This window comes from Nanorana parkeri, unplaced genomic scaffold (genome assembly GCF_000935625.1).
Source record: "Nanorana parkeri isolate BGI_ZX_2015 unplaced genomic scaffold, ASM93562v1 scaffold1152, whole genome shotgun sequence".
NCBI lineage: Eukaryota > Metazoa > Chordata > Amphibia > Anura > Dicroglossidae > Nanorana > Nanorana parkeri.
This window is the reverse complement of record NW_017307420.1, coordinates 173,576-195,119: the sequence shown is the minus strand read 5'-3', so window position 1 is coordinate 195,119 and position 21,544 is coordinate 173,576. Positions and strand designations below refer to the sequence as shown.

The 21,544-nt window shown below is 42.8% G+C and overlaps 1 protein-coding gene across 1 annotated transcript in view; it reads left to right on the top strand.

Annotated features, from left to right (window-relative positions):
• SKIV2L2 (Ski2 like RNA helicase 2) overlaps positions 1-21,544 on the top strand; it is an 88,055-nt gene that overhangs the window by 686 nt on the left and 65,825 nt on the right. Inside the window, exons 2-8 of the mRNA XM_018568191.1 lie at positions 277-417; positions 2,061-2,127; positions 3,890-3,952; positions 5,268-5,380; positions 7,053-7,227; positions 7,314-7,404; positions 7,831-7,955. Coding sequence (XP_018423693.1) covers positions 277-417; positions 2,061-2,127; positions 3,890-3,952; positions 5,268-5,380; positions 7,053-7,227; positions 7,314-7,404; positions 7,831-7,955 — 775 coding nt within the window. The remainder of the gene's footprint in view (positions 1-276; positions 418-2,060; positions 2,128-3,889; positions 3,953-5,267; positions 5,381-7,052; positions 7,228-7,313; positions 7,405-7,830; positions 7,956-21,544) is intronic.

The following is a 21,544-nucleotide window of genomic DNA, read 5'->3' as shown; positions in this document are numbered from 1 at the left end:
ACATGACATAGTTGGAGATGTTGATAGTAAGCTGAGAACAATTTTTTTGCAATTATCAAACAGAAACAAATCACTTTTAATGGTATATGTAACAGACCAAAAGGAAGCAGGTAAGAGAAGTTCATTTTTAGGGTTAAATATAACCTGCATCAAACTGAATTACATGATTTCAAATAATGACAAAATGTGTGATTGTTTATACCGCTCTAATATATATATATTTATTACACACAGACTGACTTTACTTTATTACTAAGTGTGAATTTCTATTACCAGGAAGAGAAATGCGAAGCCTCAAGCAGCAGTTGCAAGACCGCCTTCGGTGACAAAGCGAGATGTCGGCTCTCTGGATGGACCGGAGGAATGTATATTGGGGAAGAAGCTGAAGCTTGATACAACAGCTGCGGATGAGTTGAAGTAAGAATGTTCAGTCCCGGGGTACTTGGGAGTTATCTGCGTGATGTGATGATGTTAAAGGGGAACTATGGGGTCAGGGCTTTTCCCCATAGTTCTCCTTAGGGTAACGGAAGGACACAAACTAGCGTCCTCCCTTCACCCTTAGCTCAGTATACCGCTAGCTGCAGCTCGTGGTATACTGAGACACCGCAGCTGAAACGGATCCCAACAATTATGTCTGGGTCCGCCCAGCTGCGTGAATGACAGCTGGCTCTGCCTATCTAAAGGCTGAGGCCTTTTGAAGGAAACCTAAACTGGGAGCAATGCAGATGCTGCGCTTCAGGTCTTTCTAAAAATCTCTTTTTCTATTGTAAAAGGGAAATATTAGGAATCTGTTTATACCCCTGATATAAAAGCAGTAAAGTTAAACAAAAATAAGAATAATATAAATAAAATATAAAAAAATTAAAAAGTTTAGGTAAAAAATAAATTTAAAATAAAAACATTTAAAATTGTTAGAAAAAAAATAATTTTTGCTTTAAGCCTGACCTTTTTGTTTTTATTTTGCGGTCTCAAAATGTCATTTTTGTGCTCCTCCTAGTTAAAACCCATCTGTTTTTTTTGCCACTGGGATTTCCCTTTTGCTTCTTGTCCTGAACACACAACAGGAAGTCAGGGAAAAACTCACTGGAACAAGTGTCCCCACTGGTACATTTCCCTTCAATTCCAAAATTATGGACGTCTCATTGACAGCTGTTATCAGGACACGTTGAGAATGTTCTCCCCAGCGAGAACACTGACAGCTGTGTGATAACCTGACGGAGGATCTAACCCCTCACCACTCCAAATTTAAAACAAAAAAAAGTTTTGGCTTCAGATGCACTTTAATAAAATGTCATATAGATAATCAATACTTCTGTACGTGGATAAATATTCAGACTGTCATTGCTGATGACTTTCTGCAAACACCATGTACATGACTGTCCTCAATACTCACCTGATACAAACATGGTCAGAATGAATGGACATACTCCAGGTCACTAATGGAAAAAATATTGAGGTGATTGAATCAGCATGGCAGCCAAGGCAACTTGCATTTTTGCAAGGCGTTGACAGTAGCAAACTGTGTGTTTCCTTTAAAGTGGCACTAAACTCAGGAGTTAAACCTTTAAAAATACATTCAATTACCTCAACTATTAACAAAAATGTATCTTATTTGTGTATCACTCGGCTGTAGATACTCCAATCATCTCTGAATTGGTGCTGACACTGTCCTTCCTTCTGGAGGGTGACTACTATTGTTCCCCATGGTTCCTGTGTGTGTTGGAAAGTAGTCACCGGTCCAAGCTCACTCCTGTGATGGACTACAATCTCACATTTAGGTTACTAATTTGTACTGAGATTGTAGTTCATCACGTGAGGGAGCTTGGAGCAAGTAATAGGGAAAAGACCAGCGGCAGAGAGACCACGGACAATACTGGTGATTAACCCTCTGCTTTTTTGTGCACAGCTTCTATACTTCGGGTCCTCCAACTCTGCTCAGCTTCACAGTAAAAGTTATATCTGAAATACATCTTTCTTGAAAGCCATAAAGACATAGCATACAGGCTGAGACAATATGCTTTGATGAAGAAATAATGCTTTTTTTTGTTTTTTTTTTACAGTCTTGCAGATCTAATGCCGAGGATAAAAGTGCAGGAAGTAGATACAGTTGAAGGTTGCACACATGAGGTATAGTTGTCTGTGGAATGCTCCAATTGCTGGACCAAGTACATGTTCATGCTTCTATCATCTGAGGGTCATTCTGTTGCTCACTCTTTGCATGTTTTGGCCGGCTTCTTTATGCCTCATTTTTGGGTTGTGATACTTTTGACATATTTATGGGCTATTTTTTATTTTATTTTTTTGCCGTCTTTGGTTGCTTCTGTTTTTCACTGCTGCAATTTTTTGGTGCCATTACTATGTCCTGTTGCTTATTTTCACATACAATACTGGTGCTTTTTATATCTTAAGTTACCACTTGTTATCTTCTGTTGCTGTATATTATGATACTATGGCGAAAAGTTTGCGGACTCCTGGTCATCACAGCTATATGAGCTTGTTGGACATTCACCACCACAACAACCTCCACTCCTCCAGGAAGTCTTTCCACAGGACTCTGGAGTGTGTCTGGGAATTTGTGATGTCGGGTACTGACGTTAAAGGAGATTACCTACTTTACAGTTGGCATTCATCCCAAAGATCTTCACTAGGGTTGAGGTTGGCATTCTTTGCAGGCCACTTGTGTTCCTCCACACCAAACTCATAAGTCTTTATAGACTCGGTTGAGTGCACCTCAAAGAGAAACTATCAAGGCGCCCCCCCTCTGATACTCACCTTCTTAATGCACCCCTACAGCTCCCTCTGCCATAGTCTTATCGAAATATCTGATGCCTCTTGGTATAGGGGAAGCATGTGATCTCCTATGTGACTGTGCTCAGTTCTAGCAGCCAACCATAAGACCCTAGCACTATCACACGACCAAGGGAGTGGTGTCACTGCTCCTCCCCCTCCCCCCATCTGACAACAGATGGAGATTTTAGTGTGCTGGCTGTAACAGCAGAGGCAACATCGGCTGAGCTCTGTGAAGTGTTTCTCCCAACCCACTGATTCTCACCTTGCAAGACTCTGTCACACTCACTGGTCTGAGCAAGATGAGTGTCTTTTTAACTTATTCATTTGGAGTGGTGTTCACAAATTTTTAGCTATATAGAGCCCCTCAGTGATCACCTGTTGCAGTCATGTTTCATTCTGTTCAAAAGGTATTCATAATAAAAACTGTATATGTTTTGTGTTTAACCCCTAATTGTTGGCAGCAGCCAGCCTTTTAGGGGAGGTAACACCAGTGGTCGTTAGGCGGGCACCTGACCATGTGATCACTGTGATTGGCTATCGGTTTTTACATGATTGGGAGCCCATCCTACCAGCTCCCAATTGCAATTGGTGACTGAGCTGTCAGTGTCAAGCCAGTCGAGGGTTCTCTCAGCACAAAACAGCAGTGCTGGCTGTTTATGTTGCAGCCTGGCATTCTAGATTCCCGCCATGCTACTACATATGAGCATGACCAATAGAAAGGGGCTAAAGTAGAACTGTAGGCAACATTTTTATTTTCAGTAGGGTGAGGAAGGGTTATTGCAACCTCTGTTGGGGAAAATGCCTCCAGTGATGACTTGTACAGATTTTATTTATTTTTCTATTACTGGATTTGGAACGGCATAAAAATACTGTCAGGTTTTCATTGCTGAATGCATTGTCATTCCAGAGATTGACAATGTCGGCAAAAACACCTGACGGTTCTTTTCACTCTATCCAACTTAAAAGAAAAATTCTAGAATTGTCTTTTAAAAATCCCTCTTTATAAACATTGTAGGCAGCAACATATCTGCAATGGATAGGAAATGGCAAACTGAAATATTCATGCTTGGGTATTATGGGTTTTTTTTTCTCTTTTTAGGTGGCACTGCCTGCTGATGAAGAGTACATGCCTCTTAAACCGCGGGTTGGGAAAGCTTCAAAGGTTTGTTTCAGTTAAATGCAGAGTACTTTATCCTGGGTTTTATTTTTATCAAAGCTTAAAAAAACTTCCACAAAAGGGCTATAAAGTGAATCTGTATCCATGCTTTGCACATTTTAAGTATTCGCATATTCTGAACAACCAGTAGAAGCACATTAAAACAAACCCTTATTCCCCTCTGTAGCTATATGCATTGTGGAGAAATCTGTCTTCAAAATTCACACCAGAGACCATGAAATAACAGTTGCCTTTACTTTCTATTAAAGCAGAACCATGACAGCAAACACCACGTGCTGTACTGAACTGACTGGAAGTGACTTTAGAGTCTTTATTGTTCTTGAGGATCCTTTAGAACTAATTATTAGTACATGCAGATGAAGAGGTCGGGGAGGATTGTTTTAAAGCTCTTTTGTTGCTGATGTAAATACTTTAATGTCTATAGTCTGGGCACAGGTGCACTGTAAGATAGAACAAATAGTGTGTATGATTCCCACACCTCTGCCACACTGCAGCAAGATGACGCCACTATTTCTGATTGCAGTTTTTTCCTCCACCATGGACGGTTTTGTGTCCCGTATGGAGCGTGCGCTGACGCAGCGCCCCCCACGGAAGCGCGCTCTGCCGGCCCCCTCATCGGTCTTTTCTGGGGATTCTGCGGAAGAGGGGGAAATTTCTACTGCGGCCGCACAGCCCGACCAGGAGGACTCCTCTCAGGCGGAGTCTGGTAGTGACGACGAATCGATATTACCCTACAGTACATGATCTCCGATCTGTTCCCTGTGTCCTTCAATGAACGGAGAGAAAAGGATTTTACGGTGAGTACCAAAATCCTATTTTTATCGTCTCTCCTGTATGCTCATTGAGTTATAAATGCTGCTCTGTGTGGGACTTTTTTTTTTCTTTTCGCTACTGTTAATTGGTTCTTTCTGGTGCCATTCATTTTAAAGACGGTGCATAACCATTAGAATATGCATTGGGACACAATGTGAGCCCAATAAAACCGTGCACGTGTTCATGCACCACCAGGCATCACATCGGCATGATCTGAATGGGCCCTAAGCCAGAGGCAATGCAGTAGAGCTGACTTTGCTGACTTTTGTTGACTTTGCTGTAAAATCTGTATTTTTAACACATTTGTAATAACTAGGATAAAGGATATTTGGTAGTTTTGCATTAAATGTTTCTTGACAAGTTTGGAATTGTCATATTAGCACAGCGTTTTGCTTTCCATCATGCAGAAGGAATTCTGTCATGATTCTGCGTTTATGAAATAATTTTTTTTTTTTTTTAAACAAAACGACTTTTCTACCCATTTCAGGAATATCCGTTCATACTGGATGCATTTCAGAGGGAGGCCATTCTGTGTATTGATAACAACCAGTCCGTTCTCGTGTCTGCTCATACATCAGCTGGAAAAACAGTGTGTGCAGAGTAGGTATACTTCATTCTTGCTTAGGTGATAGAATACGAGTTCTTTGGCTTCAATGCTTTCAGTGATGATCTGGAACAAGCACACAGATTAGTAAGTCAGTTAGAACTCCGGGCAAAACATTTCGAAACCCTTCCAGTGGAGCTACCCCCGCGCTGCAAGGGTTAAGTGCTCATTTTCGTCTAGGGACAAAAAATAACAGTTATACTCACCCAATCATCGGAGCCGCATAGCTGTTAGAATGCTCCCTCCAGCCTGTCTCTTGCCTTCAAATATGTATTACAAATGTCTGCACCATTTGTGCTATCCAGCAATGGTGTACAATGTGTTCTAAAGGTCCCCACACACCTTACGATAATCGCGGGAAATCCCGCGATCGTACGATTATCGTAAGGTGTGTGGAAGCCGTGTGACCTCTACTACTGTAAGGTCGCACGACTTTTAACTTACGGACATGTTCGAAAACCTGCCGAGCATCGTCCGATGTCGGGCGGGTTTGTGGCATGTCCGGACGATAACAGCCGTACGGGCCGGTGTGCGCAAGCGCACACTGCCCGTTCGGCATTGCGGTCATCGGAAGCCCGCCCCTCAGGGGGCGTGGCTTGCGATCATCGCAAGTACGATCTGCCTATGCAAGATAGGCAGATCGTACGTTTTTTTAAGTACCTTACAACCATCGCAAGACAAAAGTCTTGCGATGGTTGTAAGGTGTGTGTGCCCAGCCTAAGTCAGAATCCTTAAAACACTACCTACCGCTTCTTTGTTCTGCCATGCTGCTTGTCTGTGCCAAATTTAAAGGATGCTTGGATGGGAGCTGTCGATCTGGCCATAACCACGTGACCACCTAACATCACAGACGAGGTGGGGGGCATGTGAATGCTTTGGTCTCTCCATGCTCAATGTTTTCTGCCCTCAGTTTGTGAGTGAAGTGGGGGGGCAGGTAAGGGAACTTAACCACTTCACTACCAGGCCAAATTTATTCATTTTTTTTTCCCACACATCTAAATTGTTGCCTAGAAAACTGCTTCAAACCCTTAAACAAATATATATTTTCTGTAAGCAGAGGCCCTGGAGAATTAAAAAATGCTTGTTGCAGTTTAAGTTGCACAATATTCATCCAAATGTTTATCAAATTGGTATGTTTAGGGGAAAAATGCACCAAAATATAATAATGTGTTTGTGTCGGGTAAATAGGTGCCAGACATGTCCAAGCTTAAAATTGTGCACAACCGTAAAAATGGCAAAAAAAAAACCAAAGTACCCAAAACTGCCCATAAGCAACGCTTTAAACGTATTTTCTGGTTCATTAGAGTTAACAGTGAGTGATGGAACTAACGTTATTACTATCACATAAGAGGCTAATAAGGAGGCTATGTGATGGCACGGAGGAAGTGTCAGATGCTCTGTTAGACCTCTAATGACACCTATGGCCCCCAAAGAAGCTGATGATGCACAGATCATACTTCATGTGCTTTTTCTCCGGCTACTGCAGAGAAATGACCGGCTGAAACTGGAAGTGACAAAATAATGTCCCTTCTGGTTTCAGTAACCGTAGAGGAGATCAGACAACAGAGCTGTGCTGATCTTCTTCTGGTCCACCTGCTGATCATACTCTGCTCCTCCATACATGTAAATGTTTTTAATTGTTATCTTCTGTGCTTTTCCCCTAAACAGGTATGCTATAGCTTTAGCTCTAAGAGAAAAGCAGAGAGTCATTTTTACCAGTCCCATCAAAGCTCTAAGTAACCAGAAATACAGAGAGATGTACGAAGAATTCAATGATGTTGGATTAATGACTGGAGATGTAACAATCAACCCCACCGCTTCTTGCCTTGTGATGACAACTGAGGTAGTTTTCATTTGTACTTTTTATAGTTGGTGTACATCAGTTCCTTTTTACTGCATGATGAGTAATTCTTGTCTTGTCTTCTGCAGATCCTGCGAAGCATGTTGTATAGAGGCTCAGAAGTCATGAGAGAGGTTGCCTGGGTCATATTTGATGAAATTCACTACATGAGAGATTCAGGTACTTTGGCTTATATGCTTCTGTATACAGATGTGGGAAATTAGATTCAAACTGGAACTTCTGAATGGAAATTTGTTATAAAAAATGTAATTTAATACAGACAGCACATGTACATGTACCCAGTCATCCATCAAGGTGAAATAAAGATTACACCTTGACCCATGGGCGGGCAACTCCAGCCCTTGTGAGAGAAAGTAAAAAGTAAAAGAGGCACTGCAAGACTTGAGAGTTACAGGCATGACTCCCAGGTACAGGTGTATGTACAGGTGAATATTCTGACAGAATTGGGTTGGGGTTATATTGGGTAAACTACAACATGAGCTATTGCAATCACAATTCCTTGCAATGTGCAGTATGTGTTGTCTTTTGTCAGTTAATGTTCGATCTTCTAATGATGTGGGTTTTATATACTTTTTCATTTATCAGAAAGAGGAGTAGTGTGGGAAGAAACGATCATCCTTCTACCAGACAATGTGCATTATGTCTTTCTGTCTGCCACCATACCCAATGCCCGCCAGTTTGCTGAATGGATCTGCCACCTGCACAAACAGGTAGTTTCATAGCATCTAAAGCATGGACTGATAATTATTTTGTTTTAAATTATTTTGCATCTTATATAATGACCTTTAGCTGCCTAGAAAAGGAAGAGAATCCTACATGGCAAATGAATGCAGATTTGTTCGTTTTTTTTTTTTCTTTTTCCATTATGTATTGCCCTTTGTGTTCGTGTACTGATCTGCAATACTGCTATGTATGACTTCTTTTTTTTATATTAGTGCTAAAAATAACCTCTTAGTGCAAAGTGATTTTATTTTAAAACTAAAAATCCACTTACAAATGACAATGGTAACACCCAGCACTGAGAAATAGACTTTTAACCCAGTGTTAGAGCACCTCATCAACACTTCCTGGTAGGGATGCACCAATACTAGTAGCTATACTAGCCAGAAAGCCGGCTCCATGCTTTCTTATCAACTAGTGACGTGAAGCATGGGGACATCTTCCTGGCTAATCATGAAGCCAGGTGGTGAGTCATTACACGCTGCCTGGCTTCCTTAATGGGACTTCCGATTATCGGCGTGTACCGAAAAAAAAATACTGGTACCGAAATACCGGTATCTGTGCATCCCTACTTCCTGGTACTGTACCAGTGGGGCTCGTGCACTGTGACATCACGCATGCATTGAGCCGCACACATGCACAGTACCTGAAAGTGGTAGCAAGCTGCTCCTATTCTGGGTTAAGTGTTTATTCCTTAGTGCTGGGTGATGGTACTGTCATTTATAATGGATCATTTTGTTTTCAGAATTTTAAATAAAATCAGTTTGCTCCATGAGAGTCTTCCTTTTCCTCTTCCTATACTTCATGACAAAATTTTGCATAAGGGGCGTAGTGAATGGAGAGCAGGCTTGCCATGTTTATTCTACGAGACGTATTGCCAGCACGTTTGATCTGCAAACAGTGTTCTGGGTGGTTTAATAATTCCTTATCTGTTACATATTTATTTATTTTTCTATTGTCTGCGTAATATTTGTTATACGACTGGTATTCTTATATCTGGGTAAAGTCAGTTTTTAGTTTAGTGGAGTGCAGAGTATTTCATTATATAGTATATGTGACATTTCCATCCTCTCATGCACATCAGCTGATATTAGTTTAGGCTCACAGTGTGAATACAGTGCCTGAAAGAAAAGAGGATGTGAAGAATTCCATTGACCATTCAGCTTAAGGGTGCTATGGTCCTCCTCTGAGGAAGGGCCTCGATTTCCTGATTTCCCCCCCTTCCCAGGGCGCAAGGCTCCTGACGGGCATTAATGACTTAGGTCCACCTACCCGAAAGTCGGCGAACCCCTCTCGGACCTGCCGAAACAGGTACATTGAGTACTAGGTGGGGGCTCTGGCGAAGGCAGACCCCAGAGTAGGGGGAGGCAGGGAGGCCCGTAGAGGTCACAGTACCTCCTTCCTGACAGGAAGGGCCCAGTTGGGAGTGCAAATGGCCTACAAGCATGGCACCTAAATGAATCAATATTTTTTAAAGCTGTTCTGCTTTCTTTACCTTGCTGGGGCTCCCTGTCTGCATAGGCAATTATAGTAAAAGTGTGAACGTTGCAGTCATAAAGCTCCTGTAGGTTATGATCATGAAAACAAGTTTAGTTACAGGGAATTGGTTGATCGCGCTCAAATGACACGTCAATTTAGGACATGCTTCAGCCTTGCACTTATACATGGCATGTGAACTTATACATGGCATTGCATAGTCCTGTTTGTATTGCGCAGCTGCATGTGGTGGAGGATCCTTCTATAGATCTTACTCAGTTATTTACTGTATTTTTACCTATAGACGGCGCTATGTGTCATGGTGAGCCAACTGGAGGCGATGAATAATCATATGCTGTGTATTGGGTTGCTATAGTCATTGTAAACCAATAGGTGGCGCTGGATGGTCACAGTGGACTCTGTATTTCGCGTCTGTAGTTATGAGAAGCCTATAGATGGCGCTGAGTGGTGAAACAATTTGGTTGTAATAGTCTTGGTATGCAAATGGCGCTGAAGAGAGATTTATTACACAGTGGCTGTATTCATGGATAACCAATAGATGGCGCTGAAGAGAGATTTATTACATAGTGGCTGGATGTAGTCATGGATAACCAATAGATGGCGCTGAAGAGAGATTTATTACACAGTGGCTGTAGTCATGGATAACCAATAGATGGCGCTGAAGAGAGATTTATTACACAGTGGCTGTAGTCATGGATAACCAATAGATGGCGCTGAAGAGAGATTTATTACACAGTGGCTGGATGGCCACAGTTTGCAGTCACCGCAAACTACCGTAAAATAGAATTGTGCTGATTTTACACATATTACACAGTGGCTGTATTCATGGCTACCCAATAGATGGCGCTGGATGGCCACAGTTTGCAGTCACTGCAAACTACCGTAAAATAGAATTGTGCTGATATTACATATTACACAGATATTATACAATCATAGGAAACCAATAGATGGCGCCTAACTCAAACCTATTACACAGCCGTTGCAATCATCGTAAATCAATAGCTGGCACCGAAGAGCAGTGTTAATTTTGTCAACTAAAACAAAATACTTGAGCAATTAATGGAACGAAAACGAAATGGATATTCTGAGAATTTTCGTTGACAAACGAAAATTAGTTCCCACACTAGTGCATTTGGCTTTTGGTTCCCTGAGCACTTCTAGTAGTGAGATGTGAACAACCAATACACCTATTAGATTTTATTCTACTGAAATCGACTTTAATTTTCGACTTTCGTCAACTAAAACTAGACTAAAATAAAGTTCATCTGATGACTAAAATGCAACTAAAAATAAAAATGTATTTTCGTCAAAAGATTAAGACGAAAATGAAATGTGGTGTAAAAACCCTGCCTAAGAGACGCATGTATTGCAGAGTTGCTGCATTCATGCTAAACCAAAAGATGGCGCTGAAGAGTCACGTGTTATAGAGCGGCAGTAGTTATTCTAAAACAATAGATGGCGATGAAGAGCAAGTTATTAGAGACGCTTTATTCATCGCAAACCAGTAAATGGCGCTGAAGAGACACGTGTATTCTATAGAGGCAGTAGTCATTTTAAACCAATAGATGGCGCTGAAGAGAAATGTATTATATAGAGGCAATAGTCATTTTAAACCAATAGATGGCGCTGAAGAGACGTATTATATAGAGGCAATAGTCATTTTAAACCAATAGATGGCGTCGAAGAGAAATGTATTATAGAGCAGCAGTAGTCATAGCAAAGCAATAGATGGCGCTGAAGAGACACGTATTCTAGTAAGGCAGTAGTCATTTTAAACCAATAGATGGCGCTGAAGAGACACGTATTATATAGCGGCAGTAGTCATTTTAAACCAATAGATGGCACTGAAGAGAAATGTATTATAGAGCGGCAGTAGTCATAGCAAACCAATAGATGGCGCTGAAGAGACACGTATTATATAGCGGCAGTAGTCATTTTAAACCAATAGATGGCACTGAAGAGAAATGTATTATAGAGCGGCAGTAGTCATAGCAAACCAATAGATGGCGCTGAAGAGACGTATTATATAGAGGCAATAGTCATTTGAAACCAATAGATGGCGTCGAAGAGAAATGTATTAGAGCGGCAGTAGTCATAGCAAACCAATAGATGGCGCTGAAGAGACACGTGTATTATATAGAGGCAGTAGTCATTTTAAACCAATAGATGGCGTTGAAGAGACGTATCAGAGTTGCTGTAGTCATGGCAAACCAATAGATGGCGCTGTATATCTACATAGATATAATATTGACTTGTCAGGCAGCAGTTTTTAAGGTCCTGTACAAAGATTGCTTTTTATTGTGCAGAGCATTCTTGGGATCACTGTGAAAATGTTTCCTTCGACATCCTCTTGTATTGAGTAACAGATGTCCATTAGATACAGATTTTATTGAAATGCTGAATGCATCTGCATGTAATCTGTAACAAGTAGATGGCACATAAAGCGTATTTATAAAGTTACGCTACTGGCTACAATTGTGAACAGCTGAGAAAATTCATTATAAATCAGCACAGTGATAGTGGAGCTACCCAGCACTGAGAAAGTGGCAGTGTCCCCGAAAATTCTTTTAGCAAGCGTTAGCGTGACTCTGCTGCCAGCAGAGCTCCTGGATCATTTTCATTCATCTCCACAGCAGTTTATCTATTGAGTACTACTAGTCCATTTGATGTATATATCTTGCTCCCTTTGTGAGTATGTTATATTATACTTCATTTTACCATTAATAAGGATTATTGCCAGGTCAGCCGTCCGGTGTTTTCTTAGGTTTTTATTTTTTAAAGCTGTTCTACTTTCTTTACCTTGCTGGGGCCCCTTGTCTGCATAGGCAATTATAAGTGCAAACATGGCCTTTAACAGTTGCAGTCATAAAGCTCCGGTAGGTTATGATCATGAAAGCAAGTTTACTTACAGGGAATTGGTTGATGGCGCTAGAATGGCACATCAATTTAGGACATGCTGAAGCCTTGATGAACCTATACATGGCATTGCATAGTCCTATTTGTATTATGCAGCTGCGTGTGGTGGAGGATCCTTCTATAGATCTTACTCAGTTATTTACTGTATTTTTACCTATAGACGGCGCTATGTGTCATGGTGAGCCAACTGGAGGCGATGAATAATCATATGCTGTGTATTGGGTTGCTATAGTCATTGTAAACCAATAGGTGGCGCTGGATGGTCACAGTGGATTTTGTGTGTCAGTAGTCATGATCCCCTACAGAGGGAGCTGGGAGGTGAAACAATTTGGTTGTAATAGTCTTGGCATGGCAATGGGTGATGCTGAAGCGACAGATTCATTTATTGAATGAGAACTATGGGGTCAGTCAAGGCTTGGGGGGGAATCACTTCAGGGAGCCGTGAGTGACAGTCACGGCTCTCTGCAGGGATAGATCGAGAAGTGAGCGAGCGACGGTATGTGTTCGCTCACTTCCCGATCTACTGAGCCGACCTGTGATAGTTTCATTGTCACAGGTCGGCTCAGTTTATGAGGCTGAGTGAAAATCACTCACCTCATAATTCTCCTTTTAATCTGAGCGATTTGTAGCGCGATTTCAGCTCAATCGCTTAAACATCAGCTCAATGTAGCTCGTCCAATGCATTTAATTGGAGCTGTTCACATCTCACAGCTTAATGTCGCCTGTAGCTCAAGTTTGTCGCTCGAACATGACCTATTTTTCCAGCGGATTTTGTGCGATTTGGCCCAATAGACTTCAGTGGTGTAGCTCAATGTCGCACTATAGAAGTGTCACTTTTGCATAGAAATATAAGCAGGAGGAGGAATTATGTCACATCAAGAGCGCTTTGTTTGGTCACAGCCCAATGTAGCAGCTACGAAGTCCCTGACAAAAGAAGTGCTACGTAGCATGACAAAATGTGCACTTTAGCTCAATGTCTCGCAAAGTTGGTCAGTCCTAATGTAGCTCAGTGTGAATGGGGTCTTGTAGTAAACCAATAGATGGCGCTGAAGCAACATTCATAATCGAGCTGTAGCAGTTATAGTAAACCAATAGATGGCGCTGAAGCGACAGATTCTTGAGCTGCGACATTTATAGTAAACCAACAGATGGCGCTGAAGAGGCATATATCACAACCCGGCTGTATTCATGACTGACCAATAGATGGCGCTGAAGAGAGAACTTTATAGAGTGACTGTAATCATGGCTAACCAATAGATGGCGCTGGATGGTCACAGTTGCAGTCACAGAAAACTAATAGAATTGTGGCGCTGAACAGACACAGCTGTATTACACACGCGTTTCCCGCGCTAAAGCAATCGTGAGCAAGATCGCACGACATCTGCGCAAAAAAGGGTCATGTATGAGCTACAGGCGACATTGAGCTGTAAAATGTGAGAAAAGCGCCATTGAAATGCGTTGGACTAACTACATAGCGCGATATTGCATGGAAATATGCATGATTTCGGAGCGGAAATATGGGCGATAAACCGCTCAGTGTGAATGGGGACTAAGACGAACGTTTTACACAGCTGTTGCAATCATGGGAAATCAATAGCTGGCACCGAAAAGACACATGCATTGCAGAGTTGCTACATTCATAGTAAATAGTAGAGCGGCAGTAGGTATTCTAAACCAATAGAGTTGCTGTATTCAAAGCAAACCAATAGAGCCCTTTTATTACATAGCCGCTGTAGTCAGTTAATCAATAGATGGCGCTGAAGATATTTTGTACAGAGCCGCTGTAGTTCTAGCAAACCAATAGATGACGCTAAAGAGAAACTTATTACAGAGGCGCTGTGGTCATAGTTAACCAATAGATGGCGCTGGAGATTATTACAGAGCCGCTGTAGTCCTAGCAAACCAATAGATGGCGCTAAAGAGAAATTTATTACAGAGGCGCTGTGGTCATAGCAAACCAATAGATGGCGCGGAAGAGACAAGTGAATCAGAGTTGCTGAAGTGATTGCAAACCAATAGATGGCGCTGAATATCTCCATAGATATAATATTGACATGTCAGGCAGCTGTTTTTAATGTGCAGAGCAGTCTTAGGATCGCCGTAAAAATGTTTCACATCCTCTTGTATTGAGGAACAGTTGTCCATTAGATACAGATTTTATTGAATACTGAATTCAGAGAATTTTACCCTTGTGCATCTGCAGGTAATCTGTAACAAGTAGATGGCACATAAAGTGTATTTATAAAGTTACACTACTGGCTACAATTGTGAACAACTGAAAAATCTAATTTGGATGTAATCTCTGATTTGCTGCAGAAAGTGCTGAAGGTCATGTTATATATCATGTTACTCCAGGTTTTATTACTGAATACAGTGTTGTACTATTTTGAAGTATCCTATCTTTTCAGACAGGAATGATGCATTGTTTTATGTACACAAATGTCATATCCTACGGCTATCCAAAAAGATACTAACAGTATTACACTTTGCTGGCATAGAATGCACTTCTGGTGTAATAATATACCCGCACTTTCTATAAGTTTGCTTTTTTTTTTTTCCTGAATGACTTGTATGCTCGACCCCTATCCTCCTCTCCAATGCCCACCTCTGTACTCGCTGCAGTGCCCTGACATTTGCCTCTTTGCCCCAGCAGTGACATACCTGCTGTATTCAGCCCATTCAGTGACCTCTCTCACTTTTTCTACAATGTGTATTTTTTGCCTTACACCAAATATACCCTTCCCAGATGAATCCCCAGGTCCGTACAATGCTAGATGATGTCTATGATATCTGCGTTTACTGCGTTAGCAGAACATTCTTATGTAGGCGAATGGAATGTCATTTAGTTTTTTTTTTCCAGAAATTACAGAACCATGAAAGTGGCTGTTCTGCTAAACTGTGCCCTCGCCAACCCAATTTAATCTTCTCTTGATGTTCTGCTAACTGATTTATTTTTTATTTCCGTGCCTGTGTTGTGGCTAACTAATCGATTATGAAAATAATCGTTAGCTGCAGCCCTATTGCAGTGTATCTTTGAAATGGGTATATAGCGCTCCTAGAGTAACACATTCATTCACACTGAGATTCACTATTCCCTTATGTTACATTGAAATCCCTGTTCTATCCATCAAACCAGCTGACGACGTTGGTTATATGTTTAGGTAAATATCTGGGATGCCTAAATCATGGTAACTTTGTGTTGAGAAAAATTACAGGAATGTTTTGTTTTTTTTCTCTAAAATACCCCCCAGGATATGAGATTTGTTGCTGGTGCTGGAATAGTTGCCATTCGAATGTTGCAATGTTAAACCAACAAGTGGCGCTGTGGGGGTGCTTAGTATTCTAGTGTTGTACTATTCCCCTCCATAGAATCTATAATACGATTCTGGTATCCCATTATTACCCCAGACGATGTTATATATGGAATGTATTTTAAGCCAGAAAGGAGCAAAGCTGTTATTGTTTCTAAAGGCAATCTGACCGGATACTGACATTCTATACATAGAAACACATCATTCATGTCTGAATGGATACAATTAATATATCATTATATTCAGTGTAACATTTTCAATGTATATATGAATTTCAGCACTTTTTAGGCCCTGTTCACACCTAAGCATGAGTGTATCTAATTGGCTTTACAAACTTTTTAGCACCTCCTGTATGCACAGCTTTTAGTACAGGAGCAAGTCGTGTGTTTTTGGCCCCATAGACTTTTAACAAAACAACTTTTCTTTCAGAATTGAGCATGCATTGTGCAAGCAGCAATTTTTTGAATGGGAAACCTAAAATAAAGTATTAAAGGAGAACTATGGGGTAAGTGTTTTTCCCCCATAGTTCTCCTAAGGATCACGGGAGGGCACAAACTAGCGTCCTCCCATCACCCAAAGCTCAGCTCGCGGTATACTGAGACCGCCACAGCCAGGATGGGTCCCGACATTACTGTTGCGATCCACCCAGCTGCGTGATTGACAGCAGGCTCTGCCTATCTAGAGGCAGAGCCTGCTGTACCCTCCCCCATCTGTTCCGCCTATCGGGTGAGGGGGGGAAATCCCTGCAGGGAGCCGTGAGTGACAGTCATGGCTCTCTGCAGGGACAGGATCGAGAGGTAAGCGAGTGACGGTATGTGTTCGCTTTCTTCCCGATCTATTGAGCCGACGTGTTAGTTTCATTGTCACACGTTGGCTCGAACTATGAGGTTGAGTGCATTGTGCATTTTTGATGCACTCCCGTGAACGCCCATCAAAGTGCACTTTTGCTGTACATTCACGGAAGAGGGACTAAGTAAATTAGACCAATAAGTCATTGCCAATAGATGGCAATGAAGAGGTATATTAGGGCCCATTCACACTGATCCGATGCATTGATCACACAGCTCTCTGCAATCTATGCACTGTACCGCACAACGCACCTACATACATTAACAGCGCGGAAGTTGCAATGCCATTAATTTGATTGGCACCCCAAATGCACCTCCTGCTCGCAGTCAATTACACTGCAATGTGCGGTACCAGAATATTGTGTTAGGGTGTGATAAAATAAAAGTACATACACTACATTTTTTTATTTTTATCGGAACGCATGGTATTGAAGTATCACGTGTTGCTGTGCATTCGATCACATTGCAGGCAGAAGGTGCATTTGGGGTGCCATTCAAATAAATGGCAAAGCACCTCCTGTGCTTTTAATTACGGTAGGTGTGTTGTGCGGTAATCGCTCAGAATTGTGCAATTAACGCATCAGACCAGTGTGCATAGGCCCTTAGGGTTGGGAAATGTTTGTAAGTAATGAACCAATAGATGGAGCTGAAGAGATACAAGGGTTGAGAAAGGCAAAGTAATGATCACAACAATAGATGGCACTACAGAGTTCAAATAAAGAACATTGAAGTAATTTTAGACCAGTGGATGGCGCTGTAGCGTTATGCTTGAAATTTGAAAGGTGTAATATAATAGACCAATAGAGGCGCTGAAGAGTTATGATGGTATTTTGACAGGTTTAATATAATAGATCAATAGATGGCGCTGAAGAGATATACAAAGTAATGATCACACCAATAGGTGGCGCTGAAGAGCTATAGAAAGTAATGATCACACCAATAGGTGGCGCTGAAGAGATATACAAAGTAATGATCACACCAATAGGTGGCGCTGAAGAGATATAGAAAGTAATGATCACACCAATAGATGGCGCTGCAGAGCTATAGAAAGTAATGATCGCACCAATAGATGGCGCTGAAGAGATAGTATTGATCACACCAATAGATGGCGCTGAAGAAATATGGAAAGTAATGATCACACCAATAGCTGGTGCTGAAGAGATATAGAAAGTAATGATCGCACCAATAGATGGCGCTGAAGAAATATGGAAAGTAATGATCGCACCAATAGATGGCGCTGAAGAGATATGGAAAGTAATAACACCAATATTCAATTCAAATAAGCTTTATTGGCAGGACCAAATACATTTTAGCATTGCCAAAGCATATGACGAGGTCTTATGGGATTGGGGGGTAGTGGAACATTATTAGGGGTGAAGAATGATATGGGGGGAATAGGTAACTCCAGGGACATTATCAGGGTAAAGGGGATGAGGTGAATCCATGCTGGGGATTTATAAGTCCAGGATATTTCCTGTTCCTCTGTCGGTGACATTCTGTGACGTATCGTGCAGATATTTTCACCGTCGGCTCCTCTTCCAGTATAATGTTTAGTCTCCTCGTCTCTTCTATAGAACTGAAGTCCGGGATGAGAGCGGAGAGTCTCCGGAAGTGAATGTCCCTCAGTGTTGAGTACTTGGGGCACTGCAAGAGGAAGTGCACCTCGTCTTCCAGGCTCCCCCTGGTCACACTGCTGACAGTCTACTCTCCCTGTGCTTGTATGTCTGTCTATGCAGCCCTGATACAATTTCCAGACCGTGGACGCTCAGTCTGTACAGGCTCAGGATTTGTCTGTCCTTGGGGTCCATTAGTATCGCTTCTCGGCCTTTTGGCTAAGATCAAGTGTAGTATCTGTTCTTATCAGTTTTCAAGGAAGAAAGGCATCGATCCACCGGCACGGAGAGATGCTCGGTATTCCCTGATGTGATTGGTGGGTACTGGAGGGGCCTCCTTTCCTCCTGGGTCGATTCTGGTCCGGTTATGCCGGGCTTGTCCCCAGTTGTAGGCTAGATGCTCTGAAGGTGCTAATGCCTCCTGAGAGAATGGATGCGAAGCTTGGTCTGGCTGGAGTTAAGCCCGTGGTGTTGTGCCCCTGGGGGTGGCGTCCCAGGGGTGCGCATGGAGTCACTTGGGTGTGGGACCCCACATTGACTCACTGATCACTCGGTCACACACCACCTTGCTATTTTCTGCACAACGCCTCTTGGACAGGCCTTATGGCTAGTCCGGGGCAATTTTTATGCACTCTATGCACGATTGGCTTTTTTTTAAGCTTTGACCCACAGATTGCTGAAGGTGCAGGTTTCTTCGGGGCCTATTCCTGACGCTGGGAGGAGATTCTGTGCCTCTTACGGGGTTCTCTGTCTCCTCCCACCCAGGAGGGGGGTTTATCTTCGGGAGATCCCCCCTGCCTAGTACTGTGAGGGACCTGTTTCGGCAGGTCCCCGAAGGAAATGGTCCACCGGCCTTCGGGTTGGTGGGCCAACAGTCTCAACCCCTGTCAGGAGCCTTGCGCCCCGGGGGGTGGCGTCCCAGGGGGTGCATCAGAAAATCCCACATGTCATTCACTGTGCACGTGGGCCTGTCAGCGTGGTGAACTGGCACTTTATATTTATGTAAGCACTATATGCACGATTGGCATGCTTTTTTTATTTAAAATTTTGACCCACAGATGCGGAGGGTGTAGGTTCCTTCGGGGCCTTTTTCCGATGGGGGGAGGAGATTCTGTTCCCTCAAAGGGTTTTCTCTCTCCTCCCACCCAGGCGGTCACTTTTAGGGAGAGCCCCCCACCTAGTACTGTGAGGGACCTGTTCCTGCAGGTCCCCAAAGGATCGGGGTCCACCGGCCTTCGGATTGGTGGACCAACAGACTCAACCCCTGTCAGGAGCCTTGCGCCCCGGGGGGTTGGGAATCGAGGTCCCTTCTTGATTGAAGTACCAAGCACCCTTGTGCACAATCCAAGGCCTTAGAATGAAAGAAAATGAAGTTCTAGAAAATAATCACACCAATAGGTGACGCTGACGAGCTATAGAAAGTAATGATCGCACCAATAGATGGCGGTGAAGAGATATAGAAAGTAAAGGCCGTGACACACTGCACGCGAAGCGGAGCGGTGGCGCGCTGCCTTTTGCGAGCAGTGTGTCATGTCACTTTCTTCTAGGCACCTCAGCTGGCGAGAGCTCGCAGAGCTGAGCGTGCCGAGATGAACAATTTCAACTTCAGCCAATGTGCTCGTGCGCATAAACCGGCGCGACGGGAATGCGACGTCTGGCCGGTTGTTACAGACGAGCCGATTGGCTGAAGGTGCAGTGAATCATCTAACTGCACTCAGCTCACACACTGCACGCGAAGCTCCGTGCCGGAGAGCTTTGCTTCGCTCTGCACGGCTTCGCGTGCAGTGTGTCACGGCCTTAATGATCACACCAATGGTACTAAAGAGAGATGGAAAGTAATAATCACACCAATAGATGGCGGCGAAGAGCTATAATGCCATTTTTTAAAATGTATTTTAATTTTTTATCCGATTAATCGATTAATCGAACTTAATAATCGGCTAACTAATCGATTTTGAAAATAATCGTTAGCTGCAGCTCTAGTTCAATGGTGCTGAAGAGTGATTTCTGTAATTCTTGTGTTTTAGAATGTTGTGATTCTAAACCAACAGGTGGCGCTGTGTGGTGCTTAAGTATTTGAGTGTTGTAACTTTAAACCAAGAGGTGGCGCTGTGGGTGCGCTTTATCTAGTGTTGTATTAACAGTATACCAATAGGTGGCGCTGTGGGAATGCTTGGCATACTCATGCTGTAGTAACAGTAATCCATTAGGTGGAGCTGTAGGGGTGGTGGTCTCGTGGTATGTTAAACCAATAGATGGCGCTAATGAGCATGTAACCAATAGATGGGTCAGAGGAGCTGCTAATGGACATTAGTGCTGCATTTCTCAACCAGTAGATGGCGCTGGAATATTATTTACAGTTTTTTCTTTACTTGTAATTCTTAATCGGAGCAGGTTTCTGTCGTTTACTTCATCTTCAATGTTCCCTTTGAGCCCTTAATGGGAAAAATATAAAAAAATAAGTTTGTACATTAATAATAAAAAAAGTAGCCATGTGAAATGTGCTCCAGTTTAGTTTTTCTCCCCAGTGTGGGTGAAACGTGCCATATTTTAGCCTGATTATGCCATAGCTGTATGATTAGTGGATCCTTTCCAAAGTGAGCACTGGCAGCAAAAGGATTGCTGGAAAATACGGACAACACTCGCCTGCTTTCTGTGGGGCATATTTATAAAGTGACTTTCTCTGGTCATCAATCACTCATTTAAAACGCATGCCCCTGGAAGATTCACCTACAGTGAATGTTTATTAAATGTGAGATTGTTTGCTCTATAAATATCCCCCTATGTGTTGCTTCCCTAGCTGGATTCTGCAGCAAGGCTCTGAGACTTCTCTCATTTCAAACACAAAAATGCTTCAAAGTAAGTTGCCTGCAAGTGAGTAACACCTCCCGCAGCAAGGCAGTAACACTGGCCGCATGTGTCCTCCAGAGCGATCCTGCCCCTGGCGTGTCCTTACCAGTGACTGCATTGTTACAACTGTTGCAAATGTGACATTAGCCGTTTCTCTGCGTTTTGGCTAAGATCAGGTGTAGTATCTGTTATCAGTTTCCGGTGGGGAAAAGAACCGTCCTGTTGGGGGATGCTTACTTAGTACTCGCTGGAGTGAATACTGGGGTTTGAGGCGGCACCTTTTGAGAGGGGGTAGCTTCCTCGGCACTATGGCATCCTGATGTGGGCAGGTGCTTGCTTGGTCTGGCGGGGGGGTTTCGGCAGGCGCAAAGGCCCGAGGTGCTGTGCCCCCTGGTGGTGTCAGAAAATCACTAGGGTGTGGGACCCCACAAGTGATTCACTGTGCACTAGGTCACAGCACCAAATGCATTTTCTGCACTACGCCTCTTTGGCAGGCCTTCTGGCTAGCCCGGGGCAATTTTTTACCTGGCCGCAAGGCCTGCCA